Source organism: Coloeus monedula (assembly GCF_965178545.1).
Source record: "Coloeus monedula genome assembly, chromosome: Z".
Classification (NCBI taxonomy): Eukaryota; Metazoa; Chordata; class Aves; order Passeriformes; family Corvidae; genus Coloeus; species Coloeus monedula.
In genome coordinates this window covers 61157760-61171392 of record NC_138822.1, presented here as the reverse complement: position 1 = coordinate 61171392, position 13633 = coordinate 61157760, and the positions used below count along the sequence as shown (strand labels likewise).

At 39.7% G+C, this 13633-nt stretch overlaps 2 protein-coding genes across 2 annotated transcripts in view; one reads left to right on the top strand and one right to left on the bottom strand.

The window, feature by feature from the left end:
• WDR41 (WD repeat domain 41) overlaps positions 1-9849 on the top strand; it is a 28523-nt gene extending 18674 nt beyond the window's left edge. Inside the window, exons 10-13 of the mRNA XM_082302015.1 lie at positions 63-184; positions 1157-1245; positions 4782-4915; positions 6796-9849. Of these exons, the coding sequence (XP_082158141.1) occupies positions 63-184; positions 1157-1245; positions 4782-4915; positions 6796-6948 (498 nt within the window). The 3' untranslated portion in view covers positions 6949-9849. The remainder of the gene's footprint in view (positions 1-62; positions 185-1156; positions 1246-4781; positions 4916-6795) is intronic.
• Positions 9850-11853: 2004 nt separating this feature from the next.
• PDE8B (phosphodiesterase 8B) overlaps positions 11854-13633 on the bottom strand; it is a gene marked incomplete at both ends in the record, with an annotated part of 71782 nt that continues 70002 nt past the window's right edge. The window contains 2 exons of the mRNA XM_082301402.1: positions 11854-11969; positions 12487-12616. Of these exons, the coding sequence (XP_082157528.1) occupies positions 11854-11969; positions 12487-12616 (246 nt within the window). The remainder of the gene's footprint in view (positions 11970-12486; positions 12617-13633) is intronic.

Below are 13633 nucleotides of genomic sequence, written 5' to 3'. Positions count from 1 at the left end.
TTACATGCAAGGTGATTTTTCAGTATGTTTCTGTAAGTTGTTCTATTGAATTTTCTTTCCAGTGTGTGTTTGCTGCTGTTGGGAAAGGCATATACGTATATAATCTTCAAATGAAGCGTGTGATTGCCTGCCAGAGAACTGCTCACGACTCCTCTGTGCTGCACATTGAGAAGCTTCCAAACAGGTACAGAACATAGTACATTTTGTTAATGCAATAAAGGAAAGCAAAACTTGGAAGGGTGACTAGAGACAGACTGCAAAGCTACATTGGATTTCTAGGGCAGGGACTTGATCATCAGTTTGAACTGCTTTTATTAGGTAGAGCTTGTTGATCTGATTTAGGAAAATTTGTCATTGTAATTCAGTGGGAAAACCTATATTCCAGTATGACAGGTACACAGGCTGAAAATATCTCAGCTATTTTCAAAATCAGATTTGATGAAGCCCTTATGTCTGTATTGTGAAATATAGCTTAATGGCATTTTACTTCTAGAAAGCAAAGGCATATGGCATATTCAGAATATATTTTTCACTAAATATTTTGTAACACTTGAAATGTTTTAACAAAAAGTAATAACTTGCAGCTTTTGCTTGTTAGTGCAGAATTTCCAGCTGGAACTTGTTTTGACAGCCAACTTGGACAAGTTGCTGCATTTATATGTATATGCTAATAGTGGTGCTAGATCCTATGTTCAATAGGGCAGAGTCTGTCAGAAGATAAAAACTGAGGCCTTGGTCTTGTAAATGCATGTGCTAAGGTGTTTTAAATGTGTAATGAAACAGAGTACCTTTCCTTTAGTTATTTTTCCATAAGAAAAAAATAGGGTTTTGCTTAATGACAGTAAACTTATGGAAACCAATTAGTGGAACTGTGTTTGCAGAGTCTAGATTGGTTATGTTTTGGTTTACATAGTGGTATGCTTTTAGTATGGGGTTGAAAAGGTTTATTTTTTTTCACTTATTCTACAAGTCTATTATAGTTTGTTTGTTACTAAGGAATTTTGTTTTCTGTGGAACATCTGCACACCTTGCTACATTTAAGAGTTCTAGTAAACTTGTGTGGAACCTAAGGCATTTACTGTCTCTTTCATAGAAGCATCACAAGGTGATTTGCAGAGCTATCCCTGCTAGTGTTGCTTCTCAACTGTTTTTACAGGCAGCTGATCTCCTGTTCAGAAGATGGCAGTGTACGCATTTGGGAACTCAGAGAAAAGCAGCAGCTGCCAGCTGAACCAGTTCCGACAGGTTTGCTAGTAGTGGGAAGTGAAAAAAACATTAAAAAACCCAGTATTCACCACAAAGGATCAGAGAGGCTTTCAGGCTTTGTAAAGAGAGATGATGTCTTGTGTTTAACCAATTGATTACAGGTGTGGGAGGGAAATTGAAGAGAGCATGGGTGTACAAGTCCTCCAGGATCTGATACAGGATGGTAGAAGGTCCAGCTGAAGCAATTCTGTGCCATAAAGCTTGCTTAAAGTTTACAGTTGTATGAGCTGGTTAAAAAAAAAATGACCTGACAAACCTTGATTTTTTCCTCCTTGTACTGAGTAGTGCTGAATTCTATACCATACAAGAGTAAATAGTTGCAGGACCTTGTGAAGAAGGCTTGCAGATAAGCAGCTGGTACCAAAAAAAAGTGTATTCCACATCTCCTCTTTGAACTGGGAATGATATTGGGACTTACTTTGAAGCTGTATCCAAACTCACTGGGCACACAGAGTCCTCAGAGCTAGGTGGTACTGTTACAGGAAGCATTTCCCCCAAGTACAGACATTCACAGAATCACAGAATGGATAAATCTGGAAGGTACCACGATGGGTCATGTGGTCCAACCTCCCTGCTCAAACAGGATCATCCTGGAGCACATTGCATTGGATTGTGTCTAGGTGGTTCCAGTGCTCAGTCACCCACACAGTAAAGAAGTTCTTCCTCATATTCAGGTGGAATTTCATGTGCATCAGTTTCTGCCCATTGCATATTGTCCTATTGCGTGACATCCCTGAGAAGGGCCTGGTTCATTGTCTTGATACCCCCCCTTCAGATACCTATAGACGTTGATGAGGTCCCCTCTCAAGGCCCAGTTCCCTCAGCCTGTCCAGCTGCTCCAGTCCCCTCATTATCTTTGCAGCCCTCTGCTTGACCCGCTTGCTTGTCCTGAGGAGTCCAGAACTGGACACAGCACTCCTGGGGTGACCTCTCTAGGGCTGAGTACAGGGGCAGAATTGCCTTCCATGACCTGCTGGCAATGCCATTCCTAATGCCCCCCAGGATACCATTGGCCTCCTTGGCCACCAGGACACTCTGCTGGCTCATGGACAGCTTGGTGTCCACCAGGACCCGCAGGTCCTTCTCTGCAGAGCTGCCCCCCAGCAGGTCAGCCCCAGCCTGTGCTGGTGCCTGGGCTTGTTCCTCCCCAGGTGCAGGACCTGGCATTTGCCTTTGCTGAATTTCAGATGGTTCTTCTCTGCCCATCTCTCCATCCTGTCAAGGTCCTTCTGAAGGGCTGCACAGCACGCCTGGATGTGTTGGCCATTCCTCCCAGCTTTGTGTTGTCAGTGAATTTGCTGAGGAGGCACATTCCCCTTTTTACAAGTCAAGGATGAATGAGTTAAACAGTTCTGGGCCCAATATTGAACCTTGGGGGACACCACCAGTGACAGGCCTCCAACTGTACCACTGATTTTGACCGTCTGGGATCTGTTGTTCAGCCATTTCTTGACCCACCTCACTGTCCACTCATCCAGCCCACATCCCTGAGTTTGTCTATGAGGATGTTGTGAGAGACAGTGTTGAAATCCTTGCTGAAGTCAAGTAGACAATATCCACTGCTTTCCCCTCATCCATCCAAGCAGTTGTTTCATTGTAAACGGCAATCAGGTTGGTCAAGCATGACTTACCTTTATTGAACCCATGCTGACTATTCCTCATCATCTTGTCACCCGTGTGGATAGAGATGGTCTTCAGAATGAGGTGCACCATCAGTTTCCCAGGGATCGAGGTGAGGCTGACTGGCTGGTAGTTTCCTTGGTTCCTTCTTCTTGCCCCTTTTGAAGACCCGGGTGGCATTTGCTTTCTTCCAATCCACAGCACCTCTCCTGATCTCCATGACCTTTTAAAGATGATCTTGAGCAGCCTTGCAGAGGTGTCCACCAGGTCTCTCAGCACTCATGGATGCATCCACTCAGGGCCCATGGACTTGTGGATGTCAGTTTTGCCTAGATGGCTTCTAACCTAATCCTCGACCAAGGGAAAGCCTTCCTTCAAACATTTCTTTACCCTGGTCTCCTGGGTCAGAGAATACTGAGGGCTGATCTTGTCACTGAAGACCAAAGCACAGTTCAGGATCTGACTTGTCTGCATTCTGTTTTACCAGGGTCCCTCCCTCCATTTAGTAACAGGCCCACATTATCCTTAGTTTTCCTTTTGTTATTGATATATTTGAAGAAGCCCTTCTTGCTGTCTTTGACATCCTTGGGCAGATTTAATTCCAGATTCATCTTGGCCTTCCTTGTCTATTTTTTATTTACTCTTGACAGCCTCTCTATATTCATTCCAAGTGGCCTGACCGGACTTCCATCTCCTGTGTATTTCCTGCTTATGCTTAAGTAATGACAGTTCCTTTGAAGTACTTGCTACTCTTTGACCATGCCCCCCTGCACACTGGCACTTGTGGTCTTTGACTGGTGCTCTGGACAGTATAATTAGTATCAAGGACTGGGAACAGCAATAGACTGTTGCTCTTCTAAAGGAATTTTTTATTCAAGGTGTGAATAATTTTCTTGATGTATCTTGTCTACCTGGCTGTTCATCTCTTGGTAACTTTTGAAAATACATTTTTGCTGTCTCGGTGGATTTAGAAATACTTTTTCAGGAATGTTCTGTCTTCAGCATTGCTGGTGACAGGCTGATCTGTCTACACAGATGTGTGACAGATGTGTCACTGTCTACACAGTGACAGGTGGTACTTGGTTTCACATTAGAAATTTTTAACTTCTATGAATCAAGATGTTTGAAAAAACCATAGGGAGATTTTGCTGTTGATTTGCACTATTTTTATTCTAGGGATCCCCTGAGAAGTTGTTCATCTCACCAGTTATCTCCCTTGCACCAAGGCAGTGGTTTAGCACAATTCTAGTTTTATGTGCTGATAGGGCTGAGGGAAGGATTGGGAATAAAGTCTGAACTGCATTGTCAACAGAAGCCAACCTTCTTACTTGTGTCAGTACTATTGCACAGTTCTGGGGGCTGTGGCTGTGTACTTTTGTGCTGTCTAAATGGAACATGTGGAGTACTGTCTTTACACTCCCCACTGGCTGATCTTTTTAAACCTGAAGGAAGGAGGCAATGAGCCAGCACTTAAATGCTGTAGTGCAGAACATACAGGGGAGAGATTGACACCTCATTTTTGTGCTCTTTACACAAGTAACAGTTCAGAAGGGCAGAGCAAACATAAACATCCGTTGTCCTGCATCTACCTTTGCTGTTCAGTTTGTTCTTTTAGAAGTCTTTGTGTTTGTTCTAAATCTGTGTATTGTCTTGTCCAGGTAATTCAGCCTGTTTTCTAAATTACCTTAAGTAATTTAAGTAGCTGTGTTTCCTTTTCCCTCCAGATGAATAATCCAGATGTTAAAGTGCTGCACAGTACAATGCTTCTGTCCTTTTGCCATACAGAGTGTCCTGCGTTTAGATTTTATGTGGCTTTTGTAGTTCTCTCTTTAGCTAGAGGAAATAAATTGTATTTGTGATTTTTGCCAAAACAAGAGACTTTTTTTCCCTCTCAGGGTTTTTCAACATGTGGGGATTTGGAAGGGCAAACAAGCAGGCAAACCAAGCTGCTAAGAAGATGCAGGAGAATACACCTATGTATTTCTTGGAGCTGGTTGGTGATTTGATTGGTCATTCATCAGCTGTGCAGGTAAGCCAGCTTTAGTAAGAATGAGAAAAAGTGAATGTTAGTAAGTAACATAAATTTGACAGCATTTCTTAAACAGCTGTAACTTTTGACTGTCTGGCTCTGGAGGCTAGGAGCACATTATTTTTGGGGTATCTTTAGTGCAGTGTGACAACAGTAATACATACTGACTTAATATTCTAATGACAGCTCTCTCACTGGCGCCTGAGGATTGCATGTGCAAATATATGCTAGAGATAATCTGACAGAGTGTTTGGTTTTGTTCATAGACTGCAGCCAATACAGCTGGGAGCCATGTACATGACCCACATTTCATCTTAAGTTCACAAGCTAAGCAAGGGCTCCTACAAAAAACCCCAAAATGAATACACTTTGAGTAATTTCTTACCCCTCTGTGCTGCGAGTATTAAGGAGGTCTTTTAATTTTAGCAGTCCTACTAGTACTATTCTATGCTTCTATCTGCCTAATACAGTATGTTTTTGTTTTAAATGGCATTTTCCCTCCGCACTCTTTTGTGAAGAACGTATTGGAGTAGCAAAGCACTTCATTACAGTGGACTTTTACACACATTCTTGGCAGGAGCAGGGGGAAGGGCAGATAGAAGGGGATGGTGTGGTTCTGGAGTAGCTTTACTCACAAGTATTTGTGAGACAGACTGGATTTCAGAACTGCTGCTTCTAAAACTTGAAAGCTTTTCTTATTAGCTAAGGTGAACTCTTTTGCTAGAGGGATTTCTGCAAGGCTCTCTGTTCCTTTCTGCCATCTTTCTCTCGAAAAACTGTTGAAAAGGGTCTTGCTGTCCAATTGGAAAGTTGCTATCTAAGAAAGAGGACACAGTGTGCAATTCAGCAAGAGGCACAAAGAAGGTGAGAGGCATATGTTGGGTCTTGGCTGTGATGCAGAGCAAAGGAGTAATGGAGATGATGGTGGATGTGGTTTCCTGCAATATTTTACATAGGGAAAATTTTGGGTTTTTTTAAACTCTGGGCAGACAGGAGCTGTTGCAGAAGAAAATGTTGAGTAGTGATGAAATGTGATGGCCAAGATGAGGGCTTGGCAGACTGATTCTACTGGAACCTTGTAGCTATAAGTGACCAATTCCCAGGCACGTAGGCTTTGGCCTGAATGCTTCTCCCAGACAGATCCATTTAACAAAATGAAGAGTCAGGGCACTGTGAGTGTCATAGTGACATCATTGGTTCCATTTGCTGTCATGTCGAACTGCAGTTACTGGTTAATTTTAGGCAGTCTTGTGAAGATCTCAGAAGTCAGGGGTTAACTCATGATTTGTCAGCTCCATTGGGTTTGCAAAATCCTTCCACTGGTGCTGTACTTCCCTCCAGTGTTGTGTTTCTTGCTTGTTTGACTTCCTCTGTGTGGCTAGGCATTTGCTGATTGCTGATGTCTGTCACAATTTTTCATTCTTTGATTTTTCCAGGCCTGCTGCTAGTACCCTGTTTTGTTGTAGAGGGGAGAGGGGACAGTGTACCTAGTGAACAGAACAGTGGCTTCTGTTTCCAAAAAACCAGATCAGAGTTCATGCAAGTCATTCACTTTTCTACTGCTGACTTGAAACAAGTTTTTTCAGGATTCTCTCCTTCAGCTTCCCTATCTGTAAGGCTTTCCTGCTTTGTTTAGATGGAGATATTTCAGCATGAAGTGCTTAAAGAGTTTGTTTTTGTGTAGCAATTTTAGGGAGTTGTTTTTGCGTAGCAATTTTATGGAATCTCAAGCATACAGACAGTATGTAATTTTGTATTCCTATCTATAAGCAGAGCCATTTCAGATCTATGTATGTGTTTAGTCCATCTATGCACTAAATAATGAAACAAGTTGACTATCTCATGCAAGCATCATGGTAATAATAGTTGTTTCATTGCAGATGTTCCTGTACTTTGGTGAACTGGGATTGGCTACATGCTCTGCTGACCACCTCATTATTTTGTGGAAGGATGGTGAACGAGAATCTAGCCTCCGCAGTTTAGCACTATTTAAAAAATTGGCACAAAATGGTGATTTGCAGCTCAAACTTTAAATTATTTTAAAATAGGCTGCATATATATGAACTGGATATGTGTTAAACATGAGTGTAAAGGTACGTCTGAGCTACTGGGAATTTGACTACCAGTAAGGCTTACATTTAATATCATGTGTTGTGTTGGAACTTCTACTAGTTGCTACTCTTCTCAAAGGAGAACTTTGCGTGTTGGTATACTCTGTCAGTAGAAATGGTGTTCTCTTGAAAGACCAAAGGTAATGATGACTCATTAAATAGTTTCTAATATTATTCCTAATGTTTAAAATTATCATCGGTGAATGTCAAAATTAAGAACTGTGAAATACCTTAAATGGATCATAATTAAAGCAGTTGAGAGCATCCACAGTGCTATGTGCAGGAAGAAGGCATGGGAAAAATTCTGCAGCTTTCTGCTTTATCTAATTTATTTCTAGAAGCTAAACTTTCCTCAGTGGTGGCTCAGATTTGTGTGTATACAGTAACCCCAAAAGAAAGTGTTCTCAAACAGAATTTTTGCATTTGAAGTTACTATCCTGCACCAGTGGCAAGAAAAAGTGGTAGGCAATGCCAGTTTGTCTGGTTTTAATTTTTGGCAAACTGAGGTACATAGATACTTCCTGCTAGTAGTAGCTGCAGTTTTACTTGGATTAGCCTACATTGCTGGAGTTTATACAGCACCATTACCAAATCTAGCATGCAGTGTGATTAGTTTAGCTTGGTCTTTCCATAGTGCATTCATTAAATTAATTTGTCTTTAATAAAAAGCATTTGCATTACCATGAATTTTCAGAATGTAGAACGCTTTCTTAAGCAGTAGTACTTGATATGTTCAATAGTAGTGAAACTATGTTTTGCCATACAAATACTAAATTCTCAGCTGAAGTCTGACTTCAGAGAAATGTGCACCAAGTTTGTAAGGGTAAATAGTATTTCAAAGTTAAAAAATAAGCATCTAACTACACATGTACTAGCAGTCTGAGATAGCAGCAGCTAAACAGGAGAAGGGAAAGAAATGCAAACTAGAACATAAAGCTCAAACAAAAACACAACAGCAAAAACCTAATCTACAAACAAACAAGGAAGCAACCCCCCCACACCACAACAAACCAAAAAATGAAGCAAAGTTAAACCCAGAACTGATACAAAGAAAGTATGAGGGAGGACAAGGTAATGAGTGGTACATTACCATTTGAACAGGGAAGAGCTAGGGAAAAGGGAAAGTTTGGGAACTTAGTGGTCATAAAACTGTGTAGAAGAGGATGCTACTGTCCTCAGGTCTATTCAGAAGATACAGCACTTAAATGGTGTAGGAACAAATATTGTGCAACTTTTTAGTGCCATCTCTTCCCTTTGAATCAGTGAGAATTGTTTTCACTACAGGAAATACATGGCTGCAATTCCAGACTTCAGATACAGTGGTTGCAGTAAGTGCAATTAAAACAAAGGGCTAAGCAGATTATCGCAAGAGCAGAAGCAAAAGGAGAAAGCTCTTAGCTTCCTAGAAGAAACCAAAGAACCTTTTAGACTTGCTTCCCCCAGCAGCAGTGGGCACTTGCCTTTCTCCAACCATCCAGAAACCAACTTTGCCTCTTGGGTCTTACTATGAGACTGTAATCTTCTCTGGAAAGCAGAGCAGAGGGACAGTAGATTTTGAACTGTATTTTTTCCCTATCTTAGCCAAGTTGTACAGCTAATCTTACTTGAGTATAGAGCTCAAAATAACGTATTTCAAAACCACAAAACCGATGGAGGAATTGTTAAATTACCCTCTCCTTTCAATTCAGGAAGGTTAAATCAGTGTTAAAGCTTGAGCTGCATTTTCTTTGCCAAGGCTGGCTGTTCTGTTGACCAGTGTAGGAAAGGCATTTGGATTACAGCTGAGGATAACATGCCTTTGGGTATATGGCATTAAACTTGAGAGAGGAAAGCATGTTAAGTCTGCGTTGCTTCAGCTTGTCTTCATCAGCAGATGTTGCATTTTTGGCTTACCCAGGAGGAGCTGGGGAGATAAAACCTCTCTTTGGATCTTTTTTCTTGTTTCAATGGGGAAATAACTATTTGGTTGTATATAATGCTTGTGTTTACACATTGTTACGAAACCTTTACAGTGAAAGCTTATAAAACCTAGGTTTTTTGGAGAGCCTACTGCTATAATCAGTCATAACTAGAGAGAAGGAAGATCATATTTTTATTATCTCTTCTCTTAAAGTGTGAGAACAACTATTTCCTTTTTATGTGACTGCTTTTAAGTGAATACCTGGTAGAGAAACAGACCTATTTAACTGAACAGTTCTAGTCACAAAACTCGCTGTGCATTTTACAGGGATGTAATTCAGCTTTAAATAGTCCTACATGCATGTATAAATATTTCTATTTATCAGAAGTACCATTGTTCTCAGATACACTCCATTGTTCTCAGATACACTCCAATCTCCCAAGGGTCTCATCTTTAAATATGGTTGACTTGAAAGTACTGAGTTCTTTGTTTTACAAATGAACTTTGAGTGTAACACAGAACATAGGTATATATCCCAGTCCTTTGTTAAATAAGAGTTTGTTACTTGCTGTTGGGAGATGCAGAGAGCAGAATTATGGTAACCAGATGAGACTTTTTACATCTAACTGGTGTCCTTCTAAATTTTTTTCCACCTTACAGCAACACTGAATTTCGTATGTTCACACCATGGAAGTAAATATCTTTATCAGACCTACTCTTAATACTTTTACAACTCTGAGGTGGCTGTTTTACATCTGCGCACTGACAACAGCATGAAACAAGCAGCTCTTAGTAAACTGGACTGGTCTAGGAGATCTGACACAAGTGGCAGATGATGATTAATCTGTGCTGATTTATTTTGCTGTTAAAGAGGACCTATTCCACACTACTTTTTTTTTTTTTTTTTTTTTTTCTTTGTCTGACTCTAGGAAGAATCACAAGATCTTGCAACAAATATGTTGATTCTGTATTAATGCCTTGGCCTCAGTTCTGGTTCACAAGTTGAACTTTATTTTTTTGATGCCTTCCACTGTTGACATTTTGTTCTGTGTGACAGAAGTGTGACAGAAATTATGAATTGTTTTACATGGATGTGGTCTTACAATGTTGCTGTATCTAACAAATTAAATTAACAAAGCTTAAATCTTGGGAAATTCTTTTCTCTAATGCAAGCTGCAGTGAGTGTTCAGTTATCAGAATAGTTAAGGTACAACCACCAAGAGCACTAGTTCTAAATAAAGAAATAGTAGAAGCAAACAGTATACAGTATTAAAAAGCAGAGGTTCAAGTTCTCTGAATAAAAATCCACTGAAAAATTTTGCCATAGATAATAGGAAAGAATGAATAACCATGCTTCACCAGAAACACCATTCTTCAAATATACACAATGCGGCATTTTAATACACAGCAACCTGCCTTGGCTATGACAAAAGTAAGGATCTGTTACAATTCTAACAAAAATATAGCTTCTATACATTTTTTCTGCACATACATTTTATGAATGTTGCTTTTTGTTTCAGAACTTGGTACAAAACATACAAAAAAGGTTGGCACATATGTAAGCTACCTGCAGTAAACAGCATTGTCACTATTCTTCCGTAGCATCTATGCTGTTTGCTTTATTTTTTTCCCCCTTTTCCTTTACCCAGTTTGATTTTTGATACAGCACAGGGTAGGTGGACTGCTTCTTTAACTGCAGCCACAGCTTTGAGAGTCTTGCTTGCAGTCTAGAGTGCACAGTGTTAAAAATCAGCAGTTCTGCTAGTATTTATTTACTGGATACTCTGAGAATAATCTAAAATTTAAACTCATGTTCTGCATGTGATTAAAATGAGATGTACAAAAATATGCATTTGTACTTTGAAAGCCTTAGCATAAATTTCGTATCTTAGAACTAATGAAGAACTATGTTTGATTTCCAACTGATTTACATATTTTGAAGTACTTTCTACATCACAAAACCAACCAGCATTTTATTAGGAGGATAAAGCAGTACAAATTATAATGCTTTTATAAATTACAGCCTGGAAACTTTTTTTTAAAAAAGTGATAGGTTCATCCTAGAAGTTGCACAATAAATGAACTTACCATAAAATTTAGATCAGTGTAATAAAACTGATGACCATGTGTACAAACACCATTTTTATAAAAAAGGGTGGTGATCAAGTGCCACAATAGTTTTTTGTGTAAAATTTGATGAAAATGTGTGTGATAACATCTGGAAGATGGCAGAGAACCATGTGGATGGCACTAACTATACAGAACATGCTTATTTTCTTTTGTTATATGATCAATTTTAGAGAACATTGACTCCTACCAATATTTTATATGGAAAAGAAAGAGCAGGTGGTGCTCTGAGAGAGTCTCTGTAGTAAGAAGGTTGTTTTAAAAGGTGTCGTGTTTGGTTTTTTTATGTATCCAGTTTGAGGCTTACTTGTTTTGCTGTGCATGTTCTCTTTAGAAGTATGGTTCAGAGAGCTGAAGAACATTGATAGAATTGGAACAAATTTATGATAAATACGTGGGATGTTTCTATGCTTATTTGTCAGGCTATTCTTACTCTACTGGTGACTAGATTACCCCTCTCTCTGAGAAACAGTTGTGTGAAGTGTTAGTGAATACAGTTGTATCAGCTACAAGATTCAACAAGTGTATATTCAGTATTAGAAACTAGTTTCAGAAGTACATTTTCTGCCACAAAATATTATTTCCAAAGAGCACTTAGTCATCTGTGGTTTATACAGCCTCTAAAAACATTTTTCTGTAGAATTCATAGAAGTGTAAAAATGAGTAAAATATTTCCTTCTTGTCACGCAGTCTTAATTTCACTGGAAAGGCAACATTAATCCCCTTTGTAGCCAAGAGTCTCTGTAAATGATTCACAGTGAAACTGGTAGAGCAGGAGGTCTGGTTTTCTTGACTTAGTGTTAGTTGTTGTTTTCTGGTGGGAGCCTGAGACTCTTGCACTTCAAATCATCCAGTGTTTTCCAGTGTTTGTAGTTATTAGCCAAATGTTGCATCAAAACAGGCAGATGTGCAAATGCTGAAAGAACAGGAAAGAGAGTTTTACCATGTATATAGAATGGGCAGAAGAACAGCCCAGCCTAATCTGAAACTGGCATTCTACTCGCTTTTGTCTTCCAACTCCTTGAAGTAATACAAGAAGGGGAAAGATTCTTTTTGGTGTGTTTCTCTTTCAAGAAAATCCCTTTCCAAATGCATGGTGACTTCATTAAATTATGCTAACATGCAGCCATGGTGGTCTTAGTTTCTGCTGCTCAGAAGAAATACACTGCTAAAGGAAAAAAAATACATAGATGAAAAAAGCTCTTTGTTTTAAGCCATTACTCCTTCTCTACATAGATTGCCTGGTAAGTGCTCAACTTCATAGCAGGCAGTGAAACAGGCTTCAGTGTCATGATTGCACAGTGTCCTGTGCTGTGCTGCTTATATGTGGATACTGCCTCTGAAAAAAGTGGACACAAGGGCAGCTTGAGATTGGTCATTTTGGTCTGTAGGAATCTCTGTTTCAGAGCAAGGAAGAAAAAAACTGTACTTACCATCCCATGCATCGAACATATCTGTTATAAAATAATCAATGAAGGAAATCTGAGACTTGGGGATGCTGCAGGTGTTTCTGTCAAATACTGGCATTACAACAGGCAGACCCTGTCTCTTCTCTTCATCAGTCTAAGAAGATAAAACTCCAGTTAGCAACTAGAGCTTTGCTGACTTTCATGCTGGAGTAGCAGAGGTCAGGTCATTAGATGAATTGCAATAGGAGATTTGAGACAAGCCTTAGAACCTCTGAGGTGAACTGCCTTAGTTTCATGCATGTTATTTTGTCTGGAACAGGGACTGAAATCAACATCTCTTCCCTTTCACAAGTACTCTTTTTTACTGCAGTAAAAAGTAAGTACTTGCACTTAGCTCCAACAAGACAGAATGCTATGACCTAGTGATTAGGGTACACCAGCTAAAAAGATGGAAAATGGGGTTGCAGAGTCCTTCAGCAGAGAACAGGTTTGATCTCTCATTTTTCCACATCTGTAGTGGGTGTTTCAAACCATTTCTCTTTTAAGTAAGAAGAGGTTGTTGCTGGTGCTACTTCCTCTGCTTGTATCAGGTTATAAGATGAATGGAAGTAAAAGTATGCCCTTTAACTCTGTGTCCCCAACTGGAAAAGGCCTGGTTTTGTTGTACTCGGTATGGTGGAGGATCAGATCACCTCAGCAATTTCTTAGAATATAATTCCAAATAACATCCCCTTTTAAGTAGTACAGGCAGCACTTAATACATGAATTGGCAACAGAGCAGTCTCCAAAATTAGCAGAGGTGAATGAACAGCAGAACAGTTCTCTGCACCTCACATTGCTGCAAGTAGGCTAGTGCTTAATTTGGGCAATTTAAAACTAGTTTGTGATACCTTGACTGCTAGGGAGATACGACATAAGCAATTCTTGATCTTTTTTAGGACATGACAGAATTTATTTACTATGATGAAAATGAAATTCAGACATGTCTCAGGTAGTAGCTACAATTTTCTTTCAGTAGTAACTATCACATGTGTGATCTGAATTTGAAGGGTAGGCATGCCCACTTCTTTCTCTCCACTCATAGCTGTTGCTTCCGCACCATTACTGGCAAATAAAAGCTATGATTTTGTCAGTTGTTAATTGAAGAGCTAAAAGAGTGTTTCAGGAAGCT